The sequence below is a fragment of the Panthera uncia genome, assembly GCF_023721935.1.
Source record: "Panthera uncia isolate 11264 chromosome A3 unlocalized genomic scaffold, Puncia_PCG_1.0 HiC_scaffold_11, whole genome shotgun sequence".
NCBI lineage: Eukaryota > Metazoa > Chordata > Mammalia > Carnivora > Felidae > Panthera > Panthera uncia.
Window position 1 is genome coordinate 57,888,013 of NW_026057578.1, and position 15,502 is coordinate 57,903,514.

The following is a 15,502-nucleotide window of genomic DNA, read 5'->3' on the forward strand; positions in this document are numbered from 1 at the left end:
TTCTTTCTTTCTTTCTTTCTTTCTTTCTTTCTTTCTTTCTTTCTTTCAGAGAAAGCTCAAGTGGGGGAGGGGCAGAGAGAGGGGGACAGAGGATCCAAAGAGGGCTCTGAGCTGACAGCAGTGAGCCCGAAGCAGGGCTTGAACTCACAAACTGTAAGATCATAACCTGAGCCGACGCTGGAGGCTCAACCACCTGAGCCACCCAGGCACCCCAGCCGTCAACATTTTCTTACAGACACCTTTGCGGTTTTGTTTTTAGATTCTTTACTGGATTCTCATGATGCTTTCATAAGATCTGCAAGGTGATTTCTAAAATTCAGACTATGTAATTCTGAATGGGGTCCTCTTGGCTACGGGCTATATAGGTGCCCAGAATAGATGGAAAAGATTAAAACAAAGCCCATCTCACCAGAAAACAAATCTCTGAGGGAGTAAAAGGCTCAGGTGGATAGTTACTGTAAACCTATCACTGTTGCTTTATCGACAGTATCTTTGAAGTAACATCTTCTCTGAATGTGAGGATTTTTCTGCTTTAAAGGGGGAAAAAGCCACACTGAAATATGTGCTTAGAAAGTTTTGGAAACGTTTTGTATGCATTCAGCTAGTTCCTCCCGGGTGTTACTGGAGGTCTGCACTGCCAAAAGGGCATGCATTGTCTGTTAGGTGGGTGCAGCTAAGTGCACTGCAGCAGGAATCAGAAACAGTCCGCTAACTGCACACAAGAGGCACTGTGCCAAAATGGGAGGGAGTTCTCTTCACCAGGAAAATGCACACTAGGGTCATGTGTTATTTTATACTTACATATGGCAGGATATAAGACTGAAAACTATATTAAAGCATGTTTCTTAAGGACCTCATCGTTTTGGATTATATCAGTGTTTTTCCATGAGGGGCAAAGCGACCCCTCCCCCCTGCCCCCATTAGGGACATCTAGCAGTGTCAGCAGACATCACTACTGGGGTGGGTGCTGCTGGCATCTAGTGGGTAGAGGCTGAGGATGCTTTGAAACATCCGACGATGCACAGGATGCTCCCCCCCAACAAAGAATGATGAGGTCTGAGATGTCCATAGGGCCGAGATTAAAAAAACCCCAATAAAATTTATGGGTCATGGTGAACACAGAGGTACATCCTGGTACCTTTTGTTTCTTTTCCTAATTGGTTTTTTTTTTTTTTTTCAGTCATATTTTCAGCCTTCCTGGCGGTGAATTTTACAAGGTGGGGCCACTGTTGAGGATGTCAGCTGGACCTTTTAGGAAAAAGTGGGGCAGAGTACTGGGAAAATAGAAACAGTACAAATGATCTTCTTGCACAGTGAGCCCAAGCCCCTCTTGGATTTGTAAAGCATGTGGGTGTTAAAGAGCTGAAGGTATTTATAGATGGAAGATAACTTTCATCAGCTTATTGGCGTTTCCCATCCAATGTGCAAGACGTGCGCTGAGTCACTGCTTGGAAAACGCTTGCTGTGGTTTTAGAAGGTCCCCTCAGTACCACCTGAGTGACTCAACACTCTGTGACTGGGAAGTCATGCGTCCCTCTCAAAGTAAAGTTGACTGTGATAACAGCTTCGGGGACACCCGAAACGCCATAATGGCCCAAATTTTATACCTGCCACATGCCAGAAAGACATGAAAACACCCCTTTATGTCAATTCCTGGGTCTGATGCTTCTTGTGTTCCCTGGGACAACCTCTGGGCTGTGAGAAAAGATCAGTATAGCTTTTCTGAATAAAATTCAGAAGAAGTACTACAAATTCCTTAATTGCCAATCAACAAGAGCTTTCCCTTCTTTCCTTCCCTTCCTCCTTTTCTTTTCTTTTCTTTTCTTTTCTTTTCTTTTCTTTTCTTTCTTTCTTTCTTTCTTTCTTTCTTTCTTTCTTTCAGAGTGCAAGTGGGGGAGGGGCAGAAAGAGAGAGGAACCTCATGGTCATCAAGACATGGCATCTGAATCCGTCACATTCCCTGAAACGGCTCTGGAAAAGGAGAGGGCTGTGCAGCTAGAAAGAGACACAAACTAGTTAGAAATTGCCTAGTGGCAAATGGTGACAACATCATCCTGTGGGGGCCACTCCAGGGCCCAGGCCATCTGGGAGAATATACTGGAGGTATAGTTACTCATCTCCAGGTCTGTGTCTACTGAGGAGCAACAGGTTGGAATAAAAGTCTAAAACCAAGATCAATCAGAAGTACTAGTTGGTGGGTTTCCCAGACCCCTCAAAGCTGCAATGTGTCCAGAAGACCTGCTTGTTGTACAGTCTTAATTTCAGGCTTAATTCACTCACCTAGCATGATTCCTTTAGATCCACTTCAAGAAGTCTATACTGGGAGCAGGGGAAAGTGCATAAAGAATATACATACAGGGTCGCCTGGGTGGCTCAGTCGTTTAAGCATCTGACTTCAGTGCAGGTGATAATCTCACAGTTGGTGGGTTTGAGCCCCACATCGAGCTCTCTGCTGTCAGCACAGAGCCTGCTTAGGATCCTCTGCCCCTCTCTTCTCTCTTTGCCCCTCTCCTGCTCATGTGCTCTCTCTCTCTTTCTCTCTCAAAACAAAATTTTTAAAAATCTTAAAAGAATATACATACAAATCTAAAAATCTTTTTCTAGAAATTCCAGTCTACTGAATCTCAGTCCTGCCTTTCAGCCCAAATATGTATCCATTTTTAACTTTATAAAAGTCTTGTTTCCTCAAACACTTTTGATTTCTTGAAACTCAGTGGGAAAAAAAGAAGGCTGTGCTACACATTCTGAAAAAGAGGCTGGGTGCTATAGGGTTATGCGTTTTAACTACTGTTCCCTAAGAATTAAAAGATAAAATGGTTTATGTAAAGTAGCATAATGATACATTAATTCAACATTATATTTTGCAAGCTGGTCTAAATTTAACATACTTAAAATGCATTGCTTCTGGAGAAAGTTCTGTATTTTCTTTAAATATAGTTCACATGCAGATTTAAGTATCTTTCATTTTATGCAAATGTTCATTAATGCGCTTATATTTCATAATATTTGGACATCTTCGTTCTGGCACTTTCTTACTCCAGTACTTTCTGTTTTCTGCATAGTTAATCTATGTAAATTAAAGTTTACATCAGTCTTGTACAGGCACCTAAGAGGAGATACAGAAAGAAGCCACTCTCCAAAAACCCTGCCAGGAACCACGGACGTACAGCCAGTGCCTAACTTCCTTTCGCTGAACTCATTTGTCCCTGTTGCCTCTTCTAAGTCAAGGGCCCAGACGTGCCAGGTCTGGAGCCTTCTCTCCCTCCACTATCACGTCCATGTGCTCCCAGACTAATCCCCAGTTTGGAAGTCAGAACACCCAGCCACACGTTTCCGTAGCGACTCATCCTCATCTGTGCAGTTTCACCCAAATGTAAACACAGGACATTGAAGAAGCCCACTGGCCCAGATCAGCCAGATTTCCACAAATACAACCCTGGAAATGGGCGTGGGCACCTAACTTTCTGGAGGAAGACACATGAGCATCTTTCTCAGCCCAGAAAGGGCAGGGAGGCACAGGGTCACTTACAGTTGACACCCACATGCCATGTTGATGCAACAGAACTCAAGTTCAAAGCCTAACTTGAAAAGAATTTTGTTTTCAAAACGTGTTCTACTAAGGGAAACATAATCACTGCATTCTAAGGAGGAGGCTCTCTGAGCCAAAAGTCAGTGCAGAGACGTAATTCTTCCTCCCCCTTCCCCCCTGTCTACCTACCTGCATCCTTGCCCTTCCCAGCTCCAAGATTGGGTGTCCCTCTGACTGGGAGCCCAAGAGTGGGGTTCTCCTTGCAGTCACGGATGCCCCAGCACACACTCACATTCAGTTTGGGAATTCTTGCTTCTACTGCCAAACTCAGTAGCCAAAATATAAGCAATAGCATGCAGAGCTCCAAGGGGTATCTGTTTCAAGACCTCTTTCCAGAGTCAAGAATAGTTGTTCACTTTGGGCACAGGGTCTTATCTGGAACAAGCAGCTACATTTTGATTTGCAACCAATGAAGCTAATTTGAAAGTGCATTTCACCTCCAACATCAGCTGGGTGAATTCTTCATTACTGAGGAATGAAGGCTTCCAGTCTTGCTGAATATCACAGATTTCCGTTTGCGCTGAGACTTCTAAAAAAAAAACAACATAAACTTTTATGTTAAAAGTCACCTTGGAATTAGAATTAACAAACAAAGCATGCTTATTTCTGTGTAATTTTTGTGTAAACTTCTGTGTCATTTAAAGAAGCCAGTATAAAGAAATATGTTATCCTGATTTCTAAGGACTAGGGACTTTGGATGTAATGGACTTAAAAAGGTCTCTGGATGTTTTCACACCCTTTTAATGAGGTTCAGGAGAAGAGCGCTCTACCCTCTGCATGGCTGGAGTGCCTGCCAGTAGCAACCAGCACAAAGCCCTTGAATTTCTACAGGACAAAGCCCACCATCAGCAGTTGGGGGTTAGGTAGTTTTCACCTATGAAGGTAATGGAAACTGCGACTGGGATGGTAGGACGAGTTCCTCAGCTGCCTCTTTATGGTCAAGGCAAAGCAAAACACTTTAGAAATCTGGGGTTTTCAAAATTCCAGAAACATCTTAGACTTGTAGTAAATGACCTACTGTGTCTATGCAGGATGTAGTGTAGTTTTCAGCATTTCCAGGTACTGAAGTACAAAATGTTAGACAAATATATGTTACTTAGTGGCTTTTACAGCCAGAATTTATTCTTATCAAACTTTTTCTAGATTTATCTATAATTTTCTTATTATGGTGACTACCTTGTACTGAAGGTGTTATTCACATTTGTAAATGTAGTAGTCATTGGAATACACAAAACTCCTTATGTACCCTAGTTCTCTTGCATTTTTGAAAGTGTATTTTTTATTACTAAAATGTTCCTAATAATATTATTACAGAGAGATCAAATGCCTTATCAGATATATTTGTTTTTCCTGCAGTTTATCCTCCATCTTAACCAGCATTTGCTCCACTTTATGTAGTACGAGGTTTCTTTAGGGATTATTTTCTTGGTGCTCCAAAGATGGTTTCTTCTTCCAAGATTCTAAATGAACAAGCTATTTCCGCTACTGTGGCCAGAGGCTGCACAAGGTGAAATGCATCCTGGGAAGCAGAGGCAGTGTGCTACATGCAATTCTGGGCCAGTGTTCATTCCGGGGTGCCAGCCGAGGCAAGGAAGAGAGGGTGAAACTCTCGTTTCTTCAAATGGTTGCCATAGTTTGACCACTTAGGAAAGAAATCTACCAAGGCCATGTTAATAAATAAATGCCATAAAGGTCTCCCCCTTTCCCTAAGACATAAACTCATCTGTAAAGTTCTTTTGACCATTAGGATCAAGTTGTAGATTAACTGTCCAGGAGAAGAGTCTTTCCAGGAGTCCAAAGTTGATTTAGACAATGGTTCATTCAACTTAAGCAATAAAGGAAAATGAAAGACCCATTTCTTTTCTGTAAGTAACTTTTAGATCATTCAGTATGGCTTAGATACTTTCCAAACACCAGCATAAGAATACTGAGAGCAGCCATTTTATTCACTTTGTATTTCAACAATTTGATTGTAATCCTTAGAAGTTAAGGCTCAATTCACAGCATATTAACTTTTAAAAATGTTTTCTTTTGAGAGAGAGACAGAGACCGAGACAGAGAGAGAATGAGTGGGGGAAGGGCAGAGAGAGAGGGAGACACAGAATCTGATCCAGGCTCTGAGCTGTCAGCACAGAGCCTGACGCAGGGCTCGAACCCACGAACCATGAGATCATGCTCTGAGCCAAAGTCGGATGCTTAACCAGCTGAGCCATTCAGGTGCCCCACCAATTCACAGCATATTAAAAATGCGTGTGTGTGTGTGTGTGTGTGTGTGTGTGTGTGTGTGTGTGTGTCTATGTTAGATAAAATGTCTCAAGGCAAATAGAAAAATGTTAAACTGGGAAATAAAGTTCAGTGTTATAATCATGTCTCCATTGGCATTTGAGGTTCCAATATTAGAAGCTATAGGTGACAGGGCAGGGTTAGCAAAGAGGTGTGGTCAAAGTAATTTCTAAATAGCAAGGGAAACAAAACCACCTGGAAGCATTTTGTTTTCAGGAAAACATTGCAATTAATATTTAAACCCCAAAATTCTACTATAGTATAAGTTGTAGTTGTGCCCTAGAGTGCTCGCCTTCTAATTGTTCCTGTTATTCATGAAATAGGAGAAGTATGTCTTTGAGATATATGTAGTCAAAGCAAAGTCTTGGAAATGGGGTAAAAACTCTCTACTAAGCTGGGTTAACATTACCCTGTCCAACAAAGATGTTTCTCTTTTTTCTGCAGCTTCTTCACACAACCTCATTCCTTCTCCACTAAGGCAGACAAATTGAAGGGGCATGAATGAGGAACAGGATTTGATGTTGGAAGAAAATCCCATTAAATCAGCTTGAGATTCACACAAGAAAAGGAAAGCATGCAAGTCAGTCTGGCCCTGTAGAAGCAACATTTAGATGGGCATGGATAAGGCTGTGCGATACACTGCTATTTACATAATTTAGGGATTTATCTCTTAAAACAGATACTGATGATACAAAATTTATCTACAAAGAAACATGGTCAGGTTCTCAGTTTGATCTGGATTACTTCAAAGAGAATACATATGGATCAAGATTTATCTCCCAAGCTGAGAAAATGGGGATGCTTGAAAGATTATTGAGGAAAGAGTCATTATAAGTAATTATAACGACTACCTAGACCTAATCATCTTTTCTTACTGATCATGTGGTCTTGCTTTATCATGAAAGCAGAAAGCATGTCTAAATCCATAGTTCTTAACTCTGGCTGCACACTGGAATCACCTGAGGAGCTTTAAAAATACACATGCTTGTGCCTTACCCAGTAGTGTGCTAGTAAAAGGCTCTCCATCCCTACAAAAAAAAAAAAGCCCTCTGCCATTTCTGTGGTGTAAATACTCCCATGGTGGCTGATTCTAAGCTGTCAACTAGCTTGCAAAACTCCTGAAAATTTAATAATCATCTTTTGCAAGCCAGGATGAGCCAGCTCCAGCTCACCACTGGGGTTCCACCCTAGATGTTCTGATGTATTGGTCTCTGAGGTGAGACCTGGTTACATGTATTTTAAAAGCTCCTCAAGAGATTCTAATGGGCAGCCAAGGTTGAAAACCAGTAGTCTAAATGGCTGTGCTAATGGACAGCTATAGCACAGCTATGATACAAATATCTGTAAGAGCCCCATGAACTATGCCTTGTTGAAAAACAGTATGGTATAGTATTAAAAACTTGGGCTCTGGAGGCAGACTGCCTCATATAGATTCCCCATTATCATGGCTGGCTGACTCAGGTGACTGACCTAATGTCTCTGTGCCTCAGCTGTCTCATTTGTGAAATGATACTAACTTAGGGGAGCTGCTATGAAGCTCATTTGTATAACTATACAAGAGTCCTTACAACAATGCCTGCCTGGCTCATGGTGAGGACTGAGTAAATGCTGACCATGTTATTCTCTACCCTATTGCAGATGCCTGTGGAGTTCATGTCCATTTGGATTATAAGTGAAGTTATTGTTTGTTTTTGTTTTTGATTTAATCCAAATTTTGGTCCAACCACTGAATTCCTCCATAAAATCTACTATGGATTTTTTGGGTTTTTTTGGAATATAGTATCACAAAGGATAAGTAAAATCCCGAGGTGATCCTGATTGCATTTAAGGGGGCTGTACAAACCAGTCTTTAGTCTTATAAAAAAGGTGAGATGGATATGGGTGCTCCTGGTGTTAGGAGGCTGCATTTCTGTTGACTGATCTTTTCCAGATCCCAATTTGACAATTCTGTAATTCTGCAGCAGACAGAGCCCAGCATAAATGTCACACTGATGAACTTGATCCCAGCTGTCCTATTTAACAGCTGTCCTGCTTCTCAGTGGCACTGACCTAGTTTGAGTAATTTGCGCAAAATATCTCAGTAATCAAACCAACCTGCTATTTCACTTAGCTAAATCATTATTTAGGAAACATAACCATTCTGATTAAATTATTGGGGCAATCGAATACTGCTGCAACACTTTATTCCAATCCTGCTTGATTGTTCTTCCCTGACTTTTAGCAAAAGCAATTAACATACTCTTTACACTCCCCTGGGCAGCTCTGGAAAAAAAAAAGAAGGAGGATGTATCATTACTGTCATATTTTTAATAGGTATATACAATTATTAAAGAAATAATAAAAGAACAGCAAGTATAATGAAACTTTCTAATGTCCTAGCTGTGCCCTCTTCCATGAAATCATCTTGTCTAGGAAAATGTTCAGTGAAAGAGAAGCATCACTGTAAGCACAGAAGAACTGTAATTATCTCCTCAATAACCTGACATTTCTGACTTCATTATTTTTGGTGTCATGGTTAAGGAAAAAAAGAATTCTGCTCTTTTTGCTTGTTAATATCTACTGAACCCTCTTAATTCCTCCAATTTTTTGGTACCATCCATAGGTGAGCAGCAGGGCAGGGTGGTCAGTGCTAAGAAGTAAAATGGTTTAAAGGAAAAAGGTAAAAGGGAGAGAAGGTTATTTGAGAAAGACATAAGGTCAAGGACAGATTCAAGTGGTAACTTCATATAATAGAATAGCATATACCAATGAAAACGAACCAGTCACAACACTGGAAGAACACAGATTAACCTCATAAACATCATGTTCATAATGTATGATTCCATCTGAATAAGGTCCCAACAGCCAATCTCTAGTATTAGAAGTCAGAACAGAGATTACCTCTGGGGAAAGCAGAGGTAGATAGGAAGGAAGGGCCATCTTTTGGGGAAGCTTGTATTTACTGACCTGGGTTCCTAGTTGTGTTCACTAATAAGCAGTGTGATAAGTAATTCAATTGTACAGTTATGATTTGTATATTTTCTGTAAGTGTTAAAATTTTTTTAAAAAAGAAAGGAACGCTGGGATAACTGGATATCTACATGCAAAAGGATGAATTTCAACACCCTATCTTATTCCATATACAAAAAATAACTCAAAATGAATCAAATACTTAAATGCTCACCCTGTAGCTTGTATACTTGAGGCTTTATCTATGGCTTAAAACTATAAACTCTTAGGAGAAAACATTGGTGGTGTAAATGTTCATATCCGTAGACAATGATTTCTTAGAATACCTAAGGCACATAAAACCAACAACAACAAAAAGATAACTAGACTTCAAACTTAGAAACTTTTGTAAAAGGACATCTGTAAGAAAGTGAAAGGCAACCCATGGAATGGGAAAAATGTTTGCAAATTTGCAAATTATATACATCTGATGAGGGTCTAGTATCCAGAATATATGAAGAACTCTTATGACCCAACAAAAAAAGATAAATACTCCAAATACAAAAGGTAAGTAGGGGCGCCTGGGTGGCTCAGTCGGTTAAGTGTCTGACTTTGGCTCAGGTCATGATCTCACAGTTCATGAGTTCGAGCCCCACGTTGGGCTCTGTGCTGACAGCTCAGAGCCTGGAGCTGCTTCAGATTCTGTGTCTCCCTCTTTCTCTGCCCCTCCCCTGCTAATGCTCTGCCCCTCTCTCTCAAAAATAAATAATAAAACATTAAAAAAAAGATAAGTAATCAACAAAGGATTTGAATAGACATTTCTCTAAAGAAGGATCTATAAATGGCCAATAAGTTCATGAAAAGCTGAACATCATTAATCTTTAGGGAAATGCGAACCAAAACCATAATGAGATATTGCTTCATACTCACTAGGAAGGCTATAATAAACACACCACACCACACCCACACCCACACCCACAACCAGACAATATCGTGTCGGTGAGGATGTGGAGAAACTGACACCCTCACACACTGCTGCTGAGAGTATGAAATTGTTGCAGAAAACAGTTTGGCAGTTCCCTGAGTTACCACTGGACCCAACAATTCTAATTCTAGATATATATCCAAGACAACTGAAAACATATATCCACACAAAAATTTGTACACGAAGGTCCACAGACAGCAGCATTGTTCATAACAGCCAAAGAGTGGAAACAACACAAAACCCTCAACTGATAAATGGATAAGCAAAATGTGGTATATCCATACAATTGGTATTGTTTGGCCATAAAGTGGAGTGAAATTACTGACACTTGCTAAACTATGGATGCTAAGTCAAAGAAGCCAGAAGCAAAAGACCACATATTGGAGGATTCCATCTGTACGAAATACCTAGAACATATAGAGACAAAGTAGGTTAGTGGTTGTCAGGACTTGGAGGGAGGGGAGATGGGGAGTGGCTGCTTTATGGGATGACAAAATTAGTGTTAATGGTTGCACAGCCCTTTGAATAGACTAAAACCACTGAATTATGAACTTTAAAATGGTGACTTTTATGGCACATGAATTATATTTTTTAAAAAAAGTATTTGACTGTAAATAAATTACTATTTTTTTCATGGTGTAGTTCAGAAGGCCAAAGAGTTCAGGGCCATGGCAGAGGTGGTTGGAGAAACCAGTACATTCCCGTCCAGTGGAAAATGAATTCTTGGGCATTGCATCTCTTCAGGGCTGAATGAAAAATGCTTGCTGCAGCCATTTTTAAATCAAGACATTCCCACTGTTAACACCACTCCACTTGGGCTGGGTGCTACCTGTGAAGCGGCTCTGGGTTCTCTCCTCTGGCTAGTAAAGCAATTTGGGAGGTAAGTGTCCTCTCCCAAACCTGCTGGAGGTGGGATATTAAAGAAGGTGGAGTGCCTTTGCAAGAGGAAGCCTGTGACTGATGAGATCGGGCTTTGCCGGAACCAAGCAGAAGACCAGCTTGATGAAGTCATCGTCAAATGAAAGGACAGGAATGGGATAAAAATGGAGAGAGGCGTAACCTTTACCATTGTGTTTCTGTAAAAATCCAATGACCTTTTCCAGCACGGTGGTTTTGTCCATTTTCCGCGTGTTGCCAGGGAGCATGGAGCTAAGCTCTTTGATGAGAACATTGAACTGGTCCCGACGCTTCTTCTCAGACTTGTTTCGAGAAGCTCTGTAAGCACAGAACACACAGGTTACTAGAACATTCCACATCATAAAGGCTTTATTATGAAATAGAAGTATTTTCTATCAGAGTGTGTTCTGTTGTGATCATCTGATCAGAACCCTTTCAGGGAAAGTAACATTTGCCACATTTTCGCGTTGACTAATGGGGACAGAAAAATGTTTTGCTAGACTCTTGGCCACAAAGACAGACAGTGTTAATAAGTAAGTTCTGACTCAGATGCGAAATCTTACACAGATTAGCTCTGTTGCCAGATGCTGCTCACTCTGACTTCATGGAGCTTTAACCTTCAGAGAGCAAATGACATGCTGTGTACATGGCTGCAGCCCAGAGGGTTTTGCTCTGATAGCCCTTCCTTAGGCTTTAACTATAGCCCCTCCAACCCAGAGCACCCAGCCCTTGGCACTGAGTTCCAAGGGCAAACCAAATTCCCTGAGTGTCTGGCAGGGAGCCAGTGCCACACAGGGCATATGTCCTGGCCTCTGCCCCAGAACTCGTCATCCTGTTGGGGAGACGAAGCATAACCGTCTGCAAGCCATGCTCGACCCAGGGCCAACGTGTGACAGAGAACGCATATGGCTGTCAAGCTGCTGAGAGCAGATGAACCCTTTTAAAGATGACATAGAGGAGCCTTAAATGAATATCACTAAGTGGAAGAAGCCAATCTGAAAAGGCTACATACTGTATGATTCCAACTATATGACATTCTGGAAAAGGCAAAACTATGGAGACAGTAAAAAGATCAGTGGCTGCCAGGGGTTGAGGTGGAGATGGATGAATAGGTGGAACACAGAGGACCTTAGGGCAGCAAAACTACTCTGTATGATATTATAATGGTGGATCCTCATCATTATACATTTGTCCAAACCCACAGAACGTACAACACCAAGAGCGCTAATGTAATCTGTGGACTCTGGGTGATAATGATGTGTCGACGTAAGGTTCATCCATTGGAACAAATGTAGCACTCTGGTGGGGGATGCTGATAACAGGGAGGCTGTCCATATGTAGGGATGGGGGATATATGGGAAACCTCTGTATCTTCTGCTCTATTTTTCTCCACTCTTTCTGTGAACAACTACTCCAAAAACAATAAAGTCTATTTAAAAAATGACATGCTACACTGCACAATCTATACAGAGAACAAAGTAGAGTCCTTCGGCTTGAGAGGAGGGGACCTCTGAGGAGGCCTGGGAACCTCAGGAACTGGAAGAGGAAAACATGGCTCTAGGGGCCACTCTCCTAGATGGCTAAACAAGGAGCACGTGCCATAGGAAGCCTGCCCTCACCCTGAGGAGGTCTGGGAAACAGGACTGCTCTAGAAGACTTGATCTTTAAAATTTTTTTTTTAACGTTTTATTTATTTTTGAGACAGAGAGAGACAGAGCATGAACGGGGGAGGGGCAGAGAGAGAGGGAGACACAGAATCGGAAGCAGGCTCCAGGCTCTGAGCCATCAGCCCAGAGCCCGACGCGGGGCTCGAACTCATGGACCGCGAGATTGTGACCTGAGCTGAAGTCGGATGCTTAACCGACTGAGCCACCCAGGCGCCCCAAGACTTGATCTTTAATGACATGCCACAGACCCAGGGGCTGGATCTCAGCCCCACGGGACTAGCTCCTCATCAACAGTCACCTTAGTCAAAGGTGAGCCAGAGCTGGGAGAGCTGACCAACCTTCTTCAACTCACCCAGGGTGGGCTTGTTCCACAAAGTCGGCTCCCTGAGAGAGCAGGAGCCACAGTGGCAGGGCCCATTAAACATGGTCTACTTGCTCTACGTACCCTGGGGTCTGGCATCAAGGTGCCCAGGACGGCTGATCACTTATCAGGAGGCTGTTGGCCAGCATGAAGTCAGGACTGGGTGCTGGTAGCTTGTGACGATTCAGCAAGTTCCCATCAGGGGAACTGGCCTCCCTTGGGGTAGGTATCCACATCTACAGGTATCAATGTCAATAATGATTCTGCCTTCCCAAACAGCCCTTGTAAGCACAGGGACATGATGAAAATATCCTTTTCTTAGATGCCACGATGGCCATTACCACTCTGCCTCTGCCTGAGGACACATGACCTGCCTTTATTTCAACACACCTGTTTACAAACCATCCTTTGCTGATAATATCTTGGTTTGGGCTCCTTTCTGATAACACCTGAGGCAATTCTTTAAAGCTCACTTCTCAAGTGTGTGGTCACTACCCATATGTAAGGATCTCTTCCTTTTCCTGACTTTTCCCTCATTCCTATCCTTGGATAGGGGTTTCTACAAAGGCCTCATTCCTAACCAAGTAACTGCCCTCACATGTGTTCTCAGAGTTGCAGACTGAATGCAGGTGTCCAAGGAAGAACCTAAGGTGCCTTTTGCTAGTCTAGGGTAAAAAGCCTAATGTTCAAACACATGGGAGAGAAGAAAGGAACCTTTCAACTTTCTGAGTGACTGTCTATGCATTATAAATAATTTTTTGGCCTAGATTTTAAGAGTGACATGCAGCCTCCTTAGCCAAAAAAAGCTCTGTTCCTGTCCTAGTTTGCCCATTATAAATTATTTGTGAGCCGATAACACCCAGCTCATTATTACTCTGTTCTCTTCTTCAATGGGTGTAATGACAACCAACATGGCCTGGCAGAGAATACGATGAAGGCTTATATCATTAGTGACAGAAACACAAGCTTGTTTCCATCAGCCTCCGCCTGGGACACACTATGGTGCCCACTGGAAATCGGTCAATGTCAGCTGGATCTGCAGCTCTGAGGCAAGAGAAAGAAAATGAGCCTCGAATGACCTTATTTCCAATAAGGAAGTCAGCTTGGCAGGCCCCGAGACACCACACATAAGGCACTGGCGCAACCAGCTGAAAGACAGTTAATCAGCCTCTGGGTTTGTTTTTTCTTTTTTACATCATTATTTACATTCAACAAAATTCACCCATTTTAAGTGTCCGGTTTGATGAAGTTTGGTAATTGTGTAACCACCACCGAAACCCAGAGACAGAATGGTTCCCTCATCCTGAAAGGTATTCTCCTCCAACTTGCTGATGTCCCCCTTGATGACAGCCACAGGAAGCCACTGCTGTTGTCAGTTTAGTTTTGCCATGTTTAGAATTTCATACAAATAGAATCAGACAGCATATAGTCTCTAACGTACATGGAGCATTAAGTTTTTGAGATCCATCCATGTTGTTGCATACATTAATATTTCATTCCTTTTGATGGCTGACTAGTATTCCATTGGGTTGTTTCCAGTTCAGGGGTATTGAGAAGAATGCTACTGTGAGCAGTCACATCCATGTCTTTGTGTAGACATAGGCACACATTTCTCTTGGGTAAATACATAGGTGTGAAATTGCTAATTCCTATTGTAAATATATATACGTTTACTGGTTCACTGTTACAAGATACCGCCATATTGTTATGCCAAGTGGCTGTACTGTGCCTGCATTTCCACCAGCAATTTATGCTTCACATGCCTGTCAACATGTGGTATTGTCTGTCTCTTCTTCCTTTAGGCATTGTAATGTTTCCCCATTGTGGTTTTAGGTTGCATTTTTCTGATGACTAATGATGTTGGACACCCTTTCACATGCTTACTGTTGTTTCATATATTTTTTTTTGTAAAATGTCTGTTCAAATCTTCTGCCCATTTTTCAGTTGGGGTGTTTCTCTTCATATTGGATTTAAGAGAGAGGAGAGGGAGAGGGAGAGAAAGAGAGACAGAGAGAGGGGGAGAGAGAAAGGCTGGAAGGGAAGGGGTGTGTGTGTGTGTGTGTGTGTGTGTGTGTGTGTGTGTTAAATATACATTGATACAAACCTGACCCTTTGGTTTGAATGAAGGGCTCAAAAAGCCCCCAAGTTATATTTCCTAGTGTCCCTCAAGGGATATTGGTTACACAGATAACCTTTGCTGGGTACTTACTATGTAACAGGCACTATTTTAAGTGCTTCACATATATTAATCCTCATGATGACCCTTTAAGATAGATACTATTATCCCCATTTCACAGATGAAGCAGCTGAGGCACTGAGAGGTTGTGTGACTCACTGAAGTCACATCAGTAGGCAGTGGTGGAGCAGGCTGGCTTGGATGCCCATGCCGTGAAGCGCTGCACTCTCCTGTTCCCTTCCACAACTCCCTCCAGAACCACCGTGAAGGTATGTGTTATGGAGCTTTGTACCAGTGCTCTGGAAGCACAGGACTAAGAGTGACGAATTCTGGCTGCTTGAGGTTATAGCACAGAAACAAAACACATTCTGCAGAAAAATGGCATTTCATGCTAATAGGATAATGGTATTTGTGTTCAGGGAAGAATGCTGCAGAAAAACAACTAAAAACAGCCAACTAAAAGAAGCTTAGAGTCTAGAGGAAGAGATGGATTTCACACATCAGGTACAACATGATAAGGGCTAGGTGACAAGTTTAGACAAATTGCCAAGGGAGTTCACAAAGGAAGGAGATCAGCCCTGTGAGGCGGTGAGGGGAGCCCTCAGGGAAGGGGCTG

At 42.2% G+C, this 15,502-nt stretch overlaps 1 protein-coding gene across 1 annotated transcript in view; it reads right to left on the reverse strand.

The window, feature by feature from the left end:
- NPAS2 (neuronal PAS domain protein 2) overlaps positions 1 to 15,502 on the reverse strand; it is a 159,773-nt gene that overhangs the window by 54,179 nt on the left and 90,092 nt on the right. Inside the window, exons 3-4 of the mRNA XM_049651359.1 lie at positions 10,852 to 11,000; positions 4,027 to 4,118 (exon numbers count right to left, since the gene is read on the reverse strand). Of these exons, the coding sequence (XP_049507316.1) occupies positions 4,027 to 4,118; positions 10,852 to 11,000 (241 nt within the window). The remainder of the gene's footprint in view (positions 1 to 4,026; positions 4,119 to 10,851; positions 11,001 to 15,502) is intronic.